The sequence below is a fragment of the Lolium perenne genome, chromosome 5, assembly GCF_019359855.2.
Source record: "Lolium perenne isolate Kyuss_39 chromosome 5, Kyuss_2.0, whole genome shotgun sequence".
NCBI lineage: Eukaryota > Viridiplantae > Streptophyta > Magnoliopsida > Poales > Poaceae > Lolium > Lolium perenne.
The window spans coordinates 39,672,321-39,692,792 of record NC_067248.2 but is presented as its reverse complement, the minus strand read 5'-3'; the positions used below and the strand labels follow the sequence as shown (position 1 = coordinate 39,692,792).

The 20,472-nt window shown below is 43.8% G+C and overlaps 1 protein-coding gene across 1 annotated transcript; it reads right to left on the bottom strand.

The window, feature by feature from the left end:
- Positions 1–1,681: 1,681 nt before the first annotated feature.
- Positions 1,682–10,880, bottom strand: LOC127298537 (ubiquitin carboxyl-terminal hydrolase 8). The gene is made up of 13 exons (XM_051328388.2): positions 10,614–10,880; positions 10,275–10,523; positions 8,637–8,772; positions 8,412–8,471; positions 8,241–8,333; positions 6,199–6,510; positions 5,968–6,108; positions 5,393–5,563; positions 3,940–4,203; positions 3,696–3,841; positions 2,937–3,494; positions 2,487–2,760; positions 1,682–2,344 (listed from the first exon to the last, which is right to left on the bottom strand). The coding sequence occupies exons 1-13, from the start codon at positions 10,700–10,702 to the stop codon at positions 2,174–2,176; spliced, it is 2,664 nt and encodes an 887-aa protein (XP_051184348.1). The 5' UTR covers positions 10,703–10,880; the 3' UTR covers positions 1,682–2,173.
- Positions 10,881–20,472: the final 9,592 nt, after the last annotated feature.

Below are 20,472 nucleotides of genomic sequence, written 5' to 3'. Positions count from 1 at the left end.
ATTGGAATTTGGTTTTTATTTGAGATAATCGTACTACTCCCTCCGGTTCAGTTTATAAGACATGCGCCTCGTCTAACAAAAATATTGATCACATATTTGAGATATATGCCAGAAAAGTTACACCATTGGATTCATATTTAAAATAAGTTTCCAATGGTATAATTTCAAAGACATAAATTTCAATTTTGTTGATCAAATTATTGGTCAAAGTTTTTCTAAAACTATGTACGTGCCTTATAAACTGAACCAGTGAGAGTAGAAGAGAATACTTGTTATATTTTACTATTCTTTTTTACTCTTTCTATCGTAATATGACATTCAGTATGTGCTTATAATTATTTATAGACATCTCAGGCTAAAAAAATGCGGATTTTAAATCTTAATTTTTTGTAAGTGAAAGTAGGCACATATTTGTCTTTATATGTAGTTATGCGTACATATATTAGCTTTGAGGTTCCTCTTGTTGACTTTGTCCTAAGGCCTCACAAAATATAGAGCTGGCCCTGCCGATTAGCAAGGGAATTTCACACTATTCCAGCGTCTAGAGAATTACAACGACTACATTTTCTGCTCTTTCTTTTCCATCCAACTCAACAAAAGTCCTAGGTGGCTTATGTTACAGACGCTGATGTAGGACTATTGTACAGGCCTTTAATCTTCTTTTTCACGGATACATGCCTTTGATCTTGAGGTAATAAGTGCTTCATTTCGGTTTTTTTTTTCCTTCCCGGGAGTGTCGGAGAAGAATCTTGAGGTAAGCACATTCCGATAGAGACCTACTAGTATAAGCTAGTGCTAGCTCCTCCCTTGTCTTCCAGGACAGCGACTTCTAACTGCCAAGGTGTTAACTATCGACCAATAAAAAAGACGACGTTACACACATTGATGCCTAGATATTGTGGTGAAAATTTTAGAAGTTCTGTTTTCGGTGCAGCAACTGAAGTCAATCGACTCTCGTGTCGAGATGGTTTGTGTCGACACAAACGGATCTTTGTACGTTGTCAGCTACCATCTCGTTTCGAAATATCATCCAGAACCATGGCATGAGCTTGAGAACACAGACTTAGTTTGACCTATTGTAATGCACAATACTCCTAGTTTATTTCTAGGTCTGTGACCAGGAAACATGAAAATTGTTGGCGACAGAAATGACCGTGCATGCAGCAAGCATATAAGTTCAGAACTTGGCATTGCACTACTAGGCACACAGGAAAAATCACAGTAACGATGCTCTTTTATTCCCTGAATCGAATGAAGCAGTAGCCAGTATTTACAGTGTACGGCTCTCCGATATGTAGCTCACATGATATTGTACGTGGTAGGCCATCTGACTATAACGAGCAGCGTGATATGTAGACATCGAATTTGATGATGATGATCGATGGTGATGGCGAAGTTGCCGAAAGCCATAGCGAGCACTGTTGATCCCAGGTACGTGGCGTCGACCAGACTGACCGTATGATAGAACACAACCACTGTAGGCCTGTAAACTATTGGTGCCGATAGCTCAACCTCGTGCTACCCTAGCTACAGTAGTAGATAGAGATATACAAGGAAATAAACTAACGTGTTAATTCTGAAAGCAAATGGGAGAAACCCCACTGGTGCGCGCGTGACAATACAGAGCAAAGTCATGTCGCTCTTGACTTTACTTGCTAGTCTCAACAACGACAACAAGAACTGAAAAAGTTACTCATCTGTGGTTGCAGCTGTATATAAATGAAACTGGGCTGCCTTGCTTGACAGCACTAGCCAAATATTGGCCTGAGAGTTTACATTGCATGTTCAGAAACAACCGAGGGAACGGCAGCAGTATAAGTTATCTACCTCCCCAGTTCCTCGACCCTAGAAAATCATGGGTGAGAAACGAACATAGCAGTAACAAAATAAGAACCATCAGCATGCCTGTATATCTGTATATCTGCCGTTATATCAGGTTCTCCTACATGTAGATCCACCGTCAAGTCAGGGTGTTGAAAAGAATCGCAACCTCTTCAGTTCCATCTGTAACTATCTTGGTTCCTTCACCTTCCCATCAGCGCAATAAACGATGCTCCTGCAGCTGTCATTTGCTACATTAGCAAAGATCAACTGCACTGGATCTTGGCCCCAGGTCCCAACCGATCAGCTATACAATGTCCAGGCTCTTCAAAAGTAATCCAAGTGCTACTCCTCATGTTGTGCAATCAGATTCTATTGTTGTTGTTTCTGTATCTAAGCTACTACCACCCTTTACCCTCCTATAGAAAAGAACATAAGCCGCCGAAGTCTTTATATTATCCTCCTTTTCAAGACCCTGGACACAACGGTCGTCAAAGTCATACCACTTCTTTTTTCCCTCATGCTGCAAACATAAAAAAAAAAAGGTACATCATGTGAGGATCTGAACTTGAGCTTGCAATGAGATGTAAGCCTGTACATATATGTTGCTTGGCAGCTTAAGCTCATGCATAACAACACGTCATCAGTGAGAAAAGAAGACTTACATAAACATACGCAGTGTAGTGACCTCCTCCCATGCCTCCATAGTGGTTACTAACAGCATACAGTTGATAGTGATTCAACATCTGCCCACTTCTGTCGCGGATATACCTCGACAAGTCAAGATCATGAATTGGGAAGTCCACAAATGTATCTAGCTTGTTCTTTGTGTACCGACTGTATGAGAATCTTTTCAGGTGTATTATCAGGATTTCTGGTAACCTCCAGAGGTCTAGTTTCTTACTAGCTTGCCGATGTTCTTTACAACCTGGGCAATACCTGTGAAATAAGAGAAAGGAAACATGAATAAGCTTTATTTATGTTACACATGCTTTTAAATTCAGGTTTTCCCTCCAAACTATTTCTACATCATTTAAAGTGAGAAATTTGGTGGCTACACAAAGCAAGAGACTATTGAACACTGATACATGACATTATCCATGAAAAATATTTACCACATGTCCTCTGGGCCCAATGGTTCCTCCTTTATAAATGCTTCAAGGCATGCATATAGAGAACAGGTTTCCTGTGGTCTCCTTGCAAATAGCACAGCCTTGCAAACCTCTGGAAGAGAATCCAAAGAATCAAGGTTGTATTGCTTCAGACCATTATCCTGCCAACTCACAGACACAAGCAAACGTTTCTTCGGGTTTGAAACTGTAACAGTTTGATCCATTTCTATTTTCATGCGTGGGTTTGGAAACCTATCACTATTCAAGAAAAACTCCATGCCACCTTCAGTCATTATGTCATCCTCACCAGCATTATTATTTATGCTGGAGCACTCTGCAGCATCAGAGCTCATCTCGATGTCTGAAGTTACATTAACAGGGCTGCTTTTGCCAGTTATTTGATCAGCATCTGACATATCATCTTTTAATGCTCCGAATGGAGTCAGAACCTTTAGGAAAAGATCATAGATTGTACGCCCATTGATTGTCTCAGGAAGATTTGACACAAGAGGAGTGCCAAAACTCTTCCAAGACTTCCTACCGAAGCTAGAGAGGGAGGACCTGTACATAAAAGGAAGATTTCGCCGTAAGAAGGTTTCTCTATCTACTTAAACAGAAAGGAAAACCTATGAGCGAAGACCATGAAGGTGTAAATTATTTTCTACTGTCAGGTATCTGATATCCATCTTTACGACTTTCAGCAAGAAAAACCGATATCCAACTTTGACAGCACGATATAATAGACAGGGCGGTTCTACTTACTCCATACGTTCGTTTTTGAACACCACTATAGGAGCATCTTCACTGCCTTTCGGAAGTCGATATGCAACCAAGCGATCTCCATCTCTAATCAAGGAGATGACTTCAGAAGGTTCCTCCAAGTACCGGATAAGAGAACCATTGTAAACCTACATGTAGACCATCAAAATTTAAGGAAGCGATGCATGGCTTATATAGTAGCTTTTGCCATGAGAATGATATGCTCGTATGCAGGAAAGGGTAATACCTCAGCAACCAGGAGGCGCTCATCGTCTCTCAGAGAACAAGCATTGCTTAATGCATCAATGAGTGTCTTGGTATATCCAGATTGAGACACATTCACAGTGTAAGGACATGGCCCAGTAGTGCCATCAGTACTGAAGACTGTTACAGTCATTGTTCTCGTTGTGGTTGCAGTTGAAGGCAGGGGCAACGATAAATACATAAATGGGTCGAACGTTATAGACACTTTCTTGCAAAGTGGGCAAACTAATGTGGACTTGTATTGGCCCTGTCAGTGAAGCACCAAATATAATCAAAAGTTGGCGAAGCATATGGAAAAACAATTGACCATTACCGACATTCACTTCACGCACAAATTGTGGGTATGGATGTACCAGTGTGATCACACAAATTACATGGATTTGAGAAGGGAATCTACTTTCCTTGTCCATACCATGTATGTATCCGCCAGAAAAGAAACTAAAGATACATTGCCTTCCACCAATTACATGGGAAATTAAAAGAAATAAGCAGTGTTTGGTTTGTGCCCAAGATTACCCTACCAAATTTTGGCTAGCCAATATTTTAGTTGAGCTATTCCTTGCCCTCAAGTTGGCCAACATTGGCTAAAGAAATGAACTAGAGTTGGTAGTGGAGCACTGGCAAGCCAAAAAGTTGGCAACTATCGAAACAAGAACCAATCGTTTGGCCATGACCAGAAAATTGGCTGCGCATGCTTTGGTAGCAATCCAAACACACCCTTAATTTACCCCCAGACATACCATGCCCATCAACATAATAACCACATACTAGGCTTCCTGGCGCAAGGTCTTAGAGCTCTTCTTGTTTGTTGAATTGACATGATGTGGCAGTGATTATGTTATAAAGGTTCTCTAATAAGGCCATAAAGCCCGTCCATTATTTACAGATTTAAGCAATTTGGGGGTGAACAATGCAAAGATCCCGCTCTCTTAGGTAATGCAAAGACAACTGCACAAAACTGTTGGCTTATGTGCCTGAAGAATATCATTACCAGCTCTGACTAGGGGGGATTTTCATATTTGCACACTGTTTGTTTTGCTAAAACTCGAATAGTTACGCAAAATGTGTTCCTCTAATATTTTATACTATGTACTCATCTATTTTGCACACCCATGTAGGGATATAGACAATTCAATGTTCAAGCCGAAGTGGGTATTGGTAGGGAAATGGTATTACAGCTGTTTGGGTGCTTATTTGTATTGGGGATACCCAGCTTCATACTGACACCCATAATGCAAAAACCATAACAGAAATACGAAATAGATTATGTGTTCGTATGGCAAGAATCTAACAGTACATAAGCAGTAACTTCGAAACTCATGTGGAAAACATAAGATAAAGAAAGGACTCAATTGAGTAGACAATTTCTGTTATAACGAGATATGGGAGGTCACATCTTACCAAAACAAAGAAAACACATGCGTATAAAAACTAACCTGGCAGGTATCAACTATAATGGAATCATTTCGGGCTAAATGGTTGCCCCAGTACTCATCTGCGACCTCTTCATCTGGACGGCCATCTGCATCCTTTGCTTCAGAATAGGGTTTACATTTGACACGATTCAAATCTTCATGGAGTCCATCCAATAAGAAAGCAAGAAGCTCCTATAAACAGCACAGGAAAGTCACTCGTAAACAATCAATTTGAACTCACAAGTCATTTCATGTAATATTCAAGTTTGTTTAGATGCTACATAAGCAACACCTAAAAATATATAATCGACTAAAACAAGCTCACAGGATTCTGGTCAAACTATTAACAGGATAAGCACAGCAGGAAGTAACAGAAGTAGTAGGTTTAGGTTAATTAATTCTGAAGCTGGCAATGGTAGGATCAAGTGGCTAACACATAGCCAAACCATGCCAAGAACGTCCAAGTCCTTTTTCGAGAAAACAAAAAAAAGATTTTGCAACTCATTTCATTGGATAGGGAGGTAGTTTAGAGTACAGATACATTCTCCAATAAGGAGGGAGGGAGCAGATGTCTTTAAGCAAATAAGTTCACTAACCTGTGAATCATGTTGGTTAAAGCCATTGAATTGGGGGGCAAAGCGTGCAAGTCTTGTCTTAAACTGGCGAGGTGGAAATGAGGTTCCATCGATAGCCCATATCTTCCTCAATAAATCTCCAAATGAATAAGCGAGCTCACCCTATTTAAGAAACATTGTCTAAATGAGCAAGGACACAAAAAATGAAAATAAATGAAATATGTTTATGGCGAAACGAGAATTTTAACATGCCTTCATCCCCAGTGGGTTATGGGTGTTTATTTCCTTGTGGTAATCAGCAAGAAAATAGTCAACTAGCTTTGAAGTATGAGCCAAGCACTGGACTGCACTGTTCATGAAACATGTGTTTCCAAGATTGTCTAGTCCTATTAAACCAGAGCCAACTTGCTTACAGATTCCCCCTGATGAATCCTGATCCATGTCCATCATGCTGCCATTGCTCAAAGCTGAGCTACCCATTGTTAATGCTAACTCATCTTTTTTCCCAGAAGCACCATTAGCTGTAGGTTCTGATATATCATAGAATTGTATTTCCAGAGGCATCTGAAGATGTGAGCAAAATGAGTATAAGTTCAACATGCTACAGAAGTATTCCATTACTCGCATGAAGGTATGAATAAAGGCTGTTGAATGATCTCATTTCAGAACTAAACTACCTGCTAGATTTAGTATCAAATAACTAGGGAAGAAAAATCTGGTGTTCCCTTAATTAGGCAGGTCGGCTGAGTCTGGATTAAGCTAGCACAAGCCAACTCATCTATATTGGTGGAAGCCAGCTCAATCCACAATTCCACATCGATGATAATCCTCGGTAGTATTATATGGGGAGGGGGTTCCACGTGTATTAGCGATGCACAGTTTACCTCCTTTTTACATGATTTATGGTACCAATATGCAAGTGGGTAAACATGTAGCTATAACTAGATCTTCATGCATCATCCCAATTTAGATGCAAATTACCAGTTTGCTACTAGCATTGAGGGGGGTTTACATTTAGAATACCCAGAGAACACGGGGTTATGCAGTAAGCATCCTTCCCATTTCAATCAGTTTCATCCCAGTGTTTACTAACTAGCTACGCACTTGAAATCAACATCACCTAAGTAGAAAATTTTCATAGGACAATGAATATTTACTCAAGAGAACAGGAATGCAATAGTCTAGTGTTGAGGGGTGTTTACATTTAGGATACCAGAGAACATGAGGGTTACACAGTAAGCATCCTTCCCATTTCAATCATTTTAATACTTCCGAGTGTTTATTATTGTGCACTTGAAATCAACATCACGTAAGTAGAAAATTTTCATATGACAATGAATATTTACTCAACAGACCAGCAATGCAATAGTCTAGTGTTCCTCATTCAAATAAAATTAAGATGCTGCTGGAGGAAATAACAGTGAGGTGCGTTGATCTGGCTAATTAATGATTTGAACAAAATGTGCACTTCCAGCTTCATTTTAGCACTAAGATTAAAAGATTGAGGTATAAAAATATGTTACTGGCTTACTGCTGCCAGCTTGGCTCGGGACTATGTTGCTAGCATGCTGCATTGCTTACACGATTTGCAAAAAACCATCTTACAGAGAACACAACAATAGCCCCAAACACCAAAAGAAAAAAATGTGATGAGTATGTTGATATAAAATACTCCCTCCGTTCCTTGATATAAGGTGTATAGTTTTTCCGAAAAAAGCTCCAAAATATAAGGTGTATCGCATAGAACCACTCATTTGAACATTTTTTTACGGATTTGATTGCATTTTCTTAGCTCATGCAAACTCCTCTATTTTCTCAAAGCAATAATTCAGGAGTAATCTTGCCCTGAACTCGTGTAACTTGTCTTTAATGTGAGTTTCTTCATTTCCGTGCCAAAAACTATACACCCTATATCTAGGAACGGCGGGAGTAGTAGATAAGCATTACTGGTATTTATTCGAAAGAAAACACTAAATCGGTACAATCCCCATTCCACAAAATAAGGCGTATATTTTTAGTCAAAAGTCAATATCATATAACTTTGATGAACATCTACAATATCAAGTTGACATCAATAGATCCACCATAGAATTCTCTTAGTGTATTTATGAAATATTGTAGATGTTGACATATTTGCCTATAAAATTGGTCAAATTTATAATGCGTTGACTTTTGACTAAAAATATATGCCTTATTTTATGGAACTGAGCTAGTAGCTAGGAAATGAATTACAGTCTTATGCAGGTAAGAAAGCACAAGCAATAAAATGGCAAATTCGATGGAGAAGAAATGACCTCCTGGTCAGAAGACCGAGGATCTTGGGGTATACGGTTCCATTCATTCATCAATATGAAAGTTGTTCGCCCAGAGAAATCCCATATGTGAACCTGAATTAAGTAGGCATGTTATTGAAGAAAAGAAACACGAGAGTTTACATATTGAAGTGAAGAAAAACAGAAAGTTACCGGCTCAGGGTCCGGAATCAGAATCTTGTTTGCTCTTTTGAAGTTCTCGGCTGAGTTGTCCTGGTAAGTTAAAAGTAAATTAAGAACATTGCAGTTTTCTTCTGATGCATTATAAAGCAAAAATTCAGCCATGAAAACATATAATAAAGATCCTTAACTAAACCAATAGTGATCTTTCTTCAAAACAAGGATGGGTAGAAGATGGCGTGGAAAAATAACACATACCTTTTTGCTGATCTTCACCGTTAGTGCATTTGTACCTCGAGTTACAGAAACTCTAAGCATGATAGGATAAATATTTACAGATGACTCTTCAGTAAGCAATACATTTTTGCTATTAGACTTTAGAGAATCCAAATGCCTAGACGAGAAAATCAAGAAACCAATTAAGTTAAATAAAGATAATTGAGCATTGCTAAACCAGGCAGGTATGCACGTATTTACTCAACCGGTAGCTTGACTTTTAGGTGCAGCAACACATTCAAATATTAGCATCCATATTTTCTGGCGTATACAGAAGGAAAGGTTTAAATGGTTTGGACCCAAAACATCTCCATACGCAGCATAAGATCTCTTGATCTCATTCATCCACCAGCCCACAGAATCATGTAAAGACTCGAGAAAAGTTGGGTATGTAACTTTATCTTAATGACTTCAAACACGGTGCATAAAGTGAACCAACAAATTCTCTTATCAGCTATGGTAGACAAACTGGAGATGAAGCAAAAAAACCCTATGGTAGACTCACCAAGCAGAACATCCTTTCTTTCTCCAAGAAAATCTATGGTAAACAGGGTGGAGACAGAGCGATGCTAGCAACAACTACAGACCATACCGTACCATGGTTTTAAAGGCGTCCCTAAGGTGTCGCTCTTAGGCGTCAAGGCGCCCGCCCTCCGCCTTGGAAAATCGACCGCTTTGGACGCCTAGGCGTCGCTTGGGCGTCAGAGCGCCCCCTAACCGCTCTAAGACGCCTTAACACCTTTAAAACCATGTACAGTACCACCCTCAGCAGAACCAGTATGCTAAATTTCAACTATCCCATGCATGCAAAATTGACGCCAAAGAACTCACAGGCTTGGTTGCACAATGCTTCGATAAAAGGAATGCTATGTGTAATTGTACTATAATGTTGACATTTGGTGTAGGCACAATTAATAACCCATGACTGATCATTAGTAAGTGTGCCAATAATAAACCGTTCACGTAACTTACAGAAGCGCCAACTGCACATTATGTCATGCCTACAAAGTTAATACTCCCTAGACATCAGCATTAGATCAAACTACTGGATACACAAGCCGTTACGACAATATTGATTAATAATTATTATAAAAAAAGTTTGGCTTTAAGGGGAAGAAGAAACCCAAGGTGCAGTGTTTACGTAGACTCGAACGTGGGCAGGCAGGGATGCATCAGCCCATCCAAACAACCGGGCTAAGCCTGGGTTCACATATTGACTGATTAATCAATCTGCCTAGGTGCATTCATTCTACTGGCGGACATCTCAGTGAGTCGGCGGCACGCGTGCAAGTGAGTAACGGATAGCAACCCTAAAAGTTTCCACAGGTGTTGTATGGTAACACTTTGGAATCTAGAACATGCCTATTCACCAAAATCACAAGCAATGAGTCATGAACAGGGTAATGCGGACAGAGTGCGGTACACGGTCTGCAGGCTAGTACTTGGCTAAGCATCATCAACCATGGCGCTCTGATTCAATAGAAAACATCACTGCTCATGAGAAACATGCATACAACACTATGAGGCTCTAGACAGACAATGGCGGCATATTCATCTAGGAGGATTGGTTCGATCCCAACGAAACAGCTGAGGCAGAGAGATCCGCGTGCGTGTGCTCACCATGCGCGCGCCTTGTCGAATAGGTCTGCCGCGACGAGCGCGTAGCTCCTGGCCCCGGGCTTGGCGGGCGCGTCGGGCAGGACGGCGGCGAGGTCGTCGGCCTTGCGGAGGGTGAAGGCGGCGGTGTAGTCGTTCATGATGAGGCTGAGCACCTTCATCCCGTAGGAGGTGGGCCCCCCCGCGGGCGTGGACGCGTAGGGCACCCCGTGCGCGTCGATCCCCGCGCCGTCCTGCGCCTCCTTCCACCACCTGCATTGCGCGCGATCCGCCGTGAGATGGCGCCCGGGCCTGTCGGATCGGGGGGTGGGGCTGGGGTTGGTTAGGGTTTGGCGCGCTCACCGGTGCTGGACGAGGAAGACGCGGTCGTCGTCGTCGCCCGCCCCGGGGCCGGGGCTGGAGGTGGACGGGGCGTCGCTGGCGGCGAGCATTCGGGATCCGGCGGGTAAATTGGTTGGCGGAGGCGGCGGGCGGGCGGCGGATTGGGAGATGCGGAGCGAGGGATTTGGTTTGGATTTGGATTTGGATTGAATCGGAGGAGACGGAGGGGAGATGGGTGGAGAAGGAAGGAAGGAAGACGATGCCTCGGAGAAGGAAGGCGGCTATTAATGCCGACCGATGGTGACGATGAGTCGCTTGACCAGAGAAGAGATCCAACCGGACCGCGACCACGCGGCAACAAGGACAGGACACAAAGGGAGAAGAAGAACATGTCCAGTGCTTCCTACAGCCGGCAGCCTAGCTTGTTGATTTCTTAAATCTTAATGAAAAAGTTTTTTTGGCAAATGTTTGAAGAATGGTAGTAGAGTTGTTTTTTTTTTTTTTGCCTTTTGAAAACCATGATTTTGTGATTTTTGTGTAGTCGAAGATATGGCGTACTATAGCACAGCTCTACAAATATGTTGAGAAAACGCGCATGTATCCACGTATTTATATTATATTTTAAAAGAACTTTAAAATATCTTTTTCATTTTTTTAGAGAAAATACGAGTTCAATGGAGCTCCGAAGCACAGACATTGCACTCTTTTCTTAACCACTAGTAGTTTATTTTTTTATTTAGAGGAAAAAATGTGGTTTAGGGTTATGCTTGGTGGGTGATGGGGTGGCCGAAGCCGTAGAAGATGACCCCATCCTCCGATTGCACTTGAACTCGCTGCAACTTAGATGCCATGAGAGGCCTCCACATCTTCAAAAAAATGTGTATCTAAGTATGTTTCGTTTCTCTCCTTGTGTCACTGCATATTCGTTTGACAGGGATATTCATGTGCTATCATTCTGTATCATGGGCCCAAGTGTGGCTAAGTAGCATGTGGTATGATCATGGTGCATGTGCGAATAGCGTATGCTCGTGATACGTCATGACAAATGTTATGACGTGGGAAGCGGGATGTGTCGTGCATTAAGGTGTCGCATTGTTGTGAAGACCCTTGTTTTAGCCTAGCATGGCGACAAGGATTTATATCGAGCAAGTTGGATGATCAAACACGGTAGCATCGGGTTAGTTGCCTATCAACATGTATGGCATTCATGTCAAAATTGTCTTTGGTGTGTCATGCGATTTACCCTTCTAGGGTGTATACTATAAATATTTTTATTATTGTTTCTCCCCCATAGATTAGCATATAAGCATTGGTTTGTATCCAAAAATGGCCGACTATCTACGGCTCATACCACGACAAAATGCATCACGCATTCACGGAGAAGCTCCTGCATACCAACATAGGTACGATCTTGCAAAAAAAAAATTGCAAAGATAGTGAAAAGCAAAATGGAAATTTGTATATATTCCAAAAGAAGAAAAAACAGGTGCACTTGGACCCGGCGGCAGGGCGATAGCACCGAGGTTTTGAGGCCCGCACGATCCCATCTGCATATGCATGTGTATTCAGTACGTACAGGAGCATCGCATCCGGAAACTGGATATTCTTCCGATCTTTCAACGGCATAAAGGAATCTAGGAATTCCAGCACGAGGGGCAAATTAAAAAGGAAAATTTAACAATTGTTCTGGTCGGATGCGTGTGGCATCATGATTGGCTGGCTGCCGTGGCGTAATGAGAGAAATCGGAGGACGTGGCGTCGCGTACACGAGCACCGATCCAATCAACCCGCGTCGAGGTAGTGCTCTCCGCCAAGTAACTCGTACTACGATCACCTTGATCGATACCTTTTTTCGGTACGTCCACCTTCAGTAGCGTCAAGAATTATTTCTTTCGATGACCCCGACTCCTCCAATGGCTGCACCATCGCTGCACTTCAGTAGCGTGAAGAAAACATTTTATTGCCGTGTGCAGAGTCGGTTGACCGGACAGAGGGTGGTTGACAGTTGACACATCTTTGGCGCGGGGAGTTGGTCAGGGTATCGCCTTCCACAACGACGGCCAGCTATATGGCCTCACGGCTCTCCCGGAAATATTGGTCACGTTTGAAATCGACGTAAAAGCAACTCCAGCATACTCCCATCTCACGAATTTTTGTCAAAAGAGACCACCATGCTCAATTTATTGATAAAAAGGACCACCTGTGAATGTAATTGACAAAAAAGACTGTCTTCTCTGTGGCGGCAGCGCCCCAGGTGACACGTGGCATGCCGCCATAGCCTGTGGCGGCACGTTAGACGTCGAGCAGCGTCGTCACTCGCTGTCAACTATGATGGGCCATGCCGCCGGCAGGGTAACGTGGAGGATGCCTCCGCTGAGTGTGGCGGCACACCCCTTGCCAAAATTAACTCGTTGTCTTGGGCATGGAGTAGCTATGTAGCTTAGCTACTGCAGGTACGTACCACTGCATTCCTTTTGCAGTTTTAGCCCTTTGTCGTGGATCAGCTCATGCATGCCGTGGCAGCTCTTTTTGTGTGTTTTCTTCGGGCTAGCATGTGCCCGCAAAAGGTTGGGGCGATCTTCAACGGGGCGACGCATTTCGGACACCGAAAACGTCTGCACGTGTCCGTTTGTGTCGGTTTAAATGGTCGAAATCGACCGCGCGTCCGTTTGCATCGGGGTGGCTCTAGCGGCACGCCGTTTTTTTTATTTTGCATTTTTATAACATGAAAACATAATTTACATAGTAAAAGAAAGGAAAATAAAAACCCTAAGAACACATGCGCCTACTGGTTCTCGTCGTCGCTGTTGATCACGACGAGCTCCGGTACCACCCACGGCCAGTCGTCCTGTCATCCTTGGCCTCCTCCTTGTGGTACGCCAGCGCCTCGCATTAGTCCTCGTCATCATCGTTGTCGTGTGCAGGCGCCGACGCCTGCCGTGTTCGACGTCGAGGCACCGGTGGACGGTCAAAGGGGAAGTCCCTGTCATCCAGGAAGCCCGCCCTCCTCCTCGGATCCTTCTCGAACGCGAGATAGGTGCGCCAGCTGTCAGAGTCGATGACGTAGGCGCGCGGTGGTGGTGGTGGGAGTGGAGGTGTGGGCGATGGCAGGAACGATGTCGGTCGACTTTTAAGGCCGACCGCGCGCGGAAAACAATGCCATTGAAGGCAGCGCAGAAGCCCAGCCGCTGCTCGCCAGTGCGCACGTAGAAGAGGTAGCCGCTGCGCAGACGTGGAATCACTGACCGCGGAAGCGACGGCCGCGGAAGCGATGCCATCGATACAGGCTCGTTGCCAGGCGGGCCCGATGAAGAAGCGAGTGGTTGATACGTCTCCGACGTATCGATAATTTTTTATGTTCCATGCCACATTATTGATGATATCTACATGTTTTATGCAAACTTTATGTCATATTTATGCGTTTTCCGGAACTAACCTATTGACGAGATGCCGAAGGGCCGATGTCTTGTTTCTGCTGTTTTTGGTTTCAGAAATCCTAGTAAGGAAATATTCTCGGAATCGGACGAAATCAACGCCCAGCATCTTATAATCCCCGGAAGCATCCAGAACACCCGAGAGAGGCCAGAGGGGGGCCACAGGCCCACCAGATGGTAGGCCGGCACGGCCTGGGGGTGGCCCGCGCCCCCCTAGCGTGTCGTCGCCTCGTTGACCTTCTGACGCCGCCTCTTCGCCTATAAAAAGGTCCCTGACCTAAAACCTCGACACGGAAAAAGCCACGGTAAGAGAAACCTTCCAGAGCCGCCGCCATCGCGAAGCCAAGATCTGGGGGACAGGAGTCTCTGTTCCGGCACGCCGCCGGGACGGTGAAGTGCCCCCGGAAGGCTTCTCCATCGACACCACCGTCATCTTCATCAACGCTGATGTCTCCCATGAGGAGGGAGTAGTTCTCCATCGAGGCTAAGGGCTGTACCGGTAGCTATGTGGTTCATCTCTCTCCCTATGTACTTCAATACAATAATCTCATGAGCTGCCTTACATGATTGAGATTCATATGATGATGCTTGTAATCTAGATGTCATTGTGCTAGTCAAGTGGATTTTACTTATGTGATCTCCGGAGACTCCTTGTCCCACGTGTGTAAAGGTGACAGTGTGTGCACCGTGTGGGTCTCTTAGGCTATATTTCACAGAATACTTATTCACTGTTATGAATGGCATAGTGAAGTGCTTATTTATATCCCTTTATGATTGCAATGTGTTTTATATCACAATTTATCTGTGTGCTACTCTAGTGATGTTATTAAAGTAGTCTATTCCTCCTGCACGGTGTAATGGTGACAGTGTGTGCATCGTGTTAGTACTTGGCATAGGCTATGATTGTGATCTCTTGTAGATTATGAAGTTAACTATTGCTATGATGGTATTGATGTGATCTATGCCTCCTTTCGTAGCGTGAAGGTGACAGTGTGCATGCTATGTTAGTACTTGGTTTGGTTGTGTTGATCTGTCATGCACTCTAAGGTTATTTAAATATGAATATCAAATATTGTGGAGCTTGTTAACTCCGGCATTGAGGGTTCGTGTAATCCTACACAGTTAGTGGTGTTCATCATCCAACAAGAGGGTGTAGAGTCTAGCATCTATCTATTTATTCTGTTATGTGATCATTGTTGAGAGTGTCCACTAGCGAAAGTATAATCCCTAGGCCTTGTTCCTAAATACTGCTATCGCTGCTTGTTTATTGTTTTACTGCGTTTCTACTGTCTGCAATATTACCACCATCAACTACACGCTAGTCCTGGATAGCAAAGCACTTTTCTGGCGCTGTTGCTACTGCTCATATATATTCATACCACCTGTATTTCACTATCTCTTCGCCGAACTAGTGCACCTATTAGGTGTGTTGGGGACACAAGAGACTTCTTGCTTTGTGGTTGCAGGGTTGCATGAGAGGGATATCTTTGACCTCTTCCTCCCTGAGTTCGATAAACCTTGGGTGATCCACTTAAGGGAAACTTGCTGCTGTTCTACAAACCTCTGCTCTTGGAGGCCCAACACTGTCTACAAGAATAGAAGCACCCGTAGACATCAGTGGTCCCTTCGGGCATCCGCGCAGCATCCGCCGCGACGCATTTCAGACGCAAATATGCACCGAATTTGCGTCGCTGCGGACCGCCTGATCACTATACGTCGTCCCGCTGAAGCGTGTTTCGGTCGAGCGGACGCAAACAGTCGCTCAACGTCCGTTTACATCGCCAGATGCCCTTACCATAGCAAGCTAACTCAGCTCATTTTGCACTTCTAGGATCCAGGACGGTGTGCAGGCCATGTCTTAGATAGGACATGGGTACTCCTGTAGTGAATACTTACACAAAAGCTCCTCCTCCAATGTCAATTCGTCACATGCTCTCCTGCCGTGTAAATCTAAATGAGGATGCGGAAAATTTTGGCAAGGGGGGAGGCCTGCCGCCACACTCAATGGAGGCATCCTCCACGTCACCCTGCCGCCGCTGTCTTCGGTGGCATGGCCCGCCACAGTTGATGGCGACAGACGGCGCTGGTCGACACAGAACGGCAACCTCCTGCCGCCACATGCTGTGGCGGCATGTGCCACGTGTCACCTGGGGGCGCTGCCGCCACAGAGAAGGTGGTCTTTTTTGCCAGTTACACTCACATGTGGTCTTTTTTGTCAATAAATTGGGCAGAGTGGTCTCTTTTGCCAAAAATTCACATCTCACCGTACCGCAAAACGTGAATGGAGTTAACCGCATAGGCTTTTTTTGACGAGAATTGCTATCAAGTCGTGTTCATCATAGATATGCGAAAATAAAGCGCAAATAGTTCAAAATAACAGTATAGGTAGGATAAACATAGTCATGATGATTACGGACTAGATAGCATATATAGCATGTATGGTAGATTACGGACACATGGTGATTCAAACCGTAGAGGAAGGGTCATTTCCGTCCGGCTCCACCGGCACCAAAATTGATCGACGCAGCGGCGGAGGCGGTAGCTGCTGCTGCAGACGAGGCCTCCCTTCTTGCCTTCTTTGCTTCCAAGATCTGAGCCCTTCTTATCTCCCACCATTCTTTGGTTAGAGCATCCATTGTAGTTGGATCCATCATCATCACCCGGTTCTCCTCTTTTTCCTCCTCTAGACGGATCCTCCTATCCTCAAAGGCGGCCTTCCTCTTCTCATCTTCTCTAATTTCTTCCCACTTCCTAAGCTTGTTCTGGTGTTTGGTCTCCGCCAACTCCTTCCTAGTTTGCAATTGCTCTTGGGCAATCTTTTTTGCTTGTGGGTCATCATCTCCTCAATCTTTGAGGTAAGCTCTCTTGCTCCGCCCTTCTTTTCACCTCTAACTTTGCTTGGGTTCGTCCATCGGGCCTTCCTTTGTTTCTTCCTCCAGCCAGTGCATCATCACTATCATCGCCCAAAGCAATTGTTGCCCCAGTGCTAGGAGGAGGAGCCTCTTGGTCCATCAACTTCCACTTCTCACTATGCTTTAGAATTTTCCAACAAGAGGCGTGTGTGAGTTGCGTTCGCAATTGGTACAACGAGAAACAAAACGTTCGCATTAGCAAGGCGCAAGCCAGAGAGAAGCTTATGGGGCCTTGGCAGTACATGGTAATAGTATGTATATTTTCATTCATATGTGTATTTTTGACTTGTTGACCGCATCTAGTTTCATTAATATGTGTGTTTTCTGCACGTGGTTCCTCACTATGTGAGTTTTGACAAGAAATGCTATGCGGCGATGGTGGACTACTGGACAATCGACGAGTACAAGAAGAAGCGCGAGGATGGACAGATCCATCGAGCGGTGATGGAAGGTGGATCACACTGCTAGGGCAGCCTCCCTCTCGAGGTCTCTAGCTTGGAGAAGAGAGGTGAGCACGGAAATTCTTTATTCTATCTTTCGACATTATTCTTTACTTTGCATGCCCCCTTCACTTTTATTCATGCTCTCTCTTTTGCAGACTGATGACCCACAAGTATAGGGGATCGCAGCAGTCTTCGCGGGTAGTATAACCCAATTTATTGATTCGACACAAGGGGAGACAAAGAATACTTGGAGGCCTTAACATCGGAGTTGTCAATTCAGCTGCACCTGGAAACAGACTTGGTCGCAAGAGTTTATCAGTAGTAACAGTTTTATAGCAAAGAGCTTGAGAGTGAAATAACAGCAGAGAGTAACACAGTACGCAAAGTAGTGATTATAGTAAACAGCAGGATTAAAATACTGTAGGCACGGGGACGGATGACGGGCGTTGCATGGATGACAGAAACTCATGTAACAATCATAGCAGGGCATTTGCAGATAATAATAAAACGGTGTCCAAATACAAAGCAATCAATAGGCATGTGTTCCAATTATAGTCGTACGTGCTCGCAATGAGAAACTTGCACAACATCTTTTGTCCTACCAAATTTGCAATGGCAGCCGGCCTCAAGGGAATCTCATGGATATTAAGGTACTCCTTTTAATAGAGTACCGGAGCAAAGCATTAACACTCCGTGAACACATGTGATCCTCACATCACTACCATCCCCTCCGGTTGTCCCGATTCTTGTCACTTCGGGGCCATTGGTTCCGGACAGCGACATGTGTATACAACTTGCAGGTAAGACCATAAACAATGAATATCATGATGAAATAATAACATGTTCAGATCTGAGATCATGGCACTCGGGCCCTAGTGACAAGCATTAAGCATAACAAGTTGCAACAATATCATCAAAGTACCAATTACGGACACCAGGCACTATGCCCTAACAATCTTATGCTATTACATGACCAATCTCATCCAATCCCTACCATCCCCTTCGGCCTACAGCGGGGGAATTACTCACACATGGATGGGGGAAACATGGCTGGTTGATGGAGAGGCGTCGGTGGTGATGATGGCGATGATCTCCTCCAATTTCCCGTCCCGGCGGAGTGCCAGAATGGAGACTTCTGGCTCCCGAGACGGAGTTTCACGATGTGGCGGCGTTCTGGAGGCTTTCTGGCGACTTCGACTCCCCCCCTGCATTTTTAGGTCGAAGGCAATATATAGTCCGAAGGAGGGTGTCGGAGGCCGGCCGAGGGGGCCACACCACAGGGCCGCGCGGGCCCCCCTGGGCCGCGCCGCACTATGGTGTGGGGCCCTCGGGCCTCCACCTGGCTTGTCCTTCTGGCTCCGCCAATATTCTGTGAAAATAGGGCCTTCTGCATAAATTCCGAGGATTTTCCTGGAAGTTGGATTTCTGCACAAAAACGAGACACCAGAACAGTTCTGCTGAAAACAGCGTTAGTCCGTGTTAGTTGCATCCAAAATACACAAATTAGAGGCAAAACAATAGCAAAAGTGTTCGAGAAAGTAGATACGTTTTGGACGTATCAACTCCCCCCAAGCTTAGCTTATTGCTTGTCCTCAAGCAATTCAGTTAACAACTGAGTGATAAAAGAACTTTCACGAACACATTTTGCTCATATGATGTATATATTCTCATGCTATGGCTAACACTGTGCGATTCATAATAAGATGCATGCAAATAAGATCATCTAACAGCTATGTCAATCATGGAGAGGTACCAACAATTAATAATGAGCATCATGAATCATGTATATAAGCAGGATTGCAATGTTCATAAGAGAGTACGATAAAGTGGTATCTCGCTTGCCCGTATTTGATCAGCAAAACATAAATGCCCAGGCACCTCTGAAGTTCATAGAAAGACTAGAAGTAGTGATTGTCAAAGATAAAAGCATCAAAGTTATACCACAATCAATCATATTTTGAGACAAGCATATTATACTAAGAATGACAGTCGTGCTCTCAAGATAGTGCTCAAAGAAAGAATGGAGACACAACATAAAAGTAAAAGATTTACCCTTCGCAGAGGGAAGCAGGGATTAACATGCGCTAGAGCTTTTCATTTTTAAAACAGGAATAAAATTGTTTTGAGAGGTGTTTGTTGTTGTCAACGAATGGTAATGGGTACACTAACTACCTCGCCAACCGGACTTCCAAGAGCGGCTCCCATGAATTATTTTTATGTTTATGTGGCACTCCTTCCAACCTTTCTTTCACAAACCATGGCTAACCGAATCCTCGGGTGCCTGCCAACAATCACATACCATGAAGGAGTGCCTTTTTATTTTAGTTTTATTATGATGACACTCCCCCCAACCTTTGCTTACACAAGCCATGCCTAACCGAATCCTTCGGGTGCCGTCCAACGATCACATACCATGGAGGAGTGTCTATTTAAGTTAATTAATTTGGGACTGGGAATCCCATTGCCAGCTCTTTTTGCAAAATTATTGGATAAGCGGATGTGCCACTAGTCCATAATGAAAGTCCGTCAAAAGTAAATGACAAGGTTGAAAGTTAAACACCACATACTTCCTCATGAGCTATGAAACATTAACACAAATTGAGAAGCATTTTGAAGGTTTTAAAGGTAGCGCATGAGAATTTACTTGGAATGGTTTGAAATACCATGCATAGGTATTTATGGTGGACACTTTGGAATAACTTGGTTTTCAGGTGTTTGGAAGTACGAGCAGCGTTCCCGCTCAGTACAAGTGAAGGCTAGCAATAGACTGGGGAGCGACAAATCAAGAGAGCAGTCACTGTCATAATCATGCTTGCGGCAAAATAAATTAACGGAGGTATAAAAGTGATACAAGAACTTTGAAGCAATATAAATCATCGAGGCTTAATTGACTTTTGTTCAGTCATATGCATGCGTGAGCATGTGCCAAGTCGATATAAATGAATTATTCAGAGGAGGATACCACAATACCATACCTACTTATGAATAAAATAATGCAAGCAAACATCCATGACATGCTACTCATATTAATAAATTGGAGCTAAACATGAGAGATCATGAACTACTAGACTTTCTCAAATGACATATACCT

What these genes read in the sequence shown, in the direction of transcription:
- LOC127298537 (XM_051328388.2), bottom strand. Translation starts at nt 10,702, where the DNA reads ATGCTCGCCGCCAGCGACGCCCCGTCCACCTCCAGCCCCGGCCCCGGG. An exon ending in TTCAAAAACGAACGTATGGA is followed by an intron (nt 3,495 to 3,695) that starts GTAAGTAGAACC and finishes TTTTATGTACAG; the next exon opens with GTCCTCCCTCTCTAGCTTCG. An exon ending in TTGGGCCCAGAGGACATGTG is followed by an intron (nt 2,761 to 2,936) that starts GTAAATATTTTT and finishes CTTATTTCACAG; the next exon opens with GTATTGCCCAGGTTGTAAAG.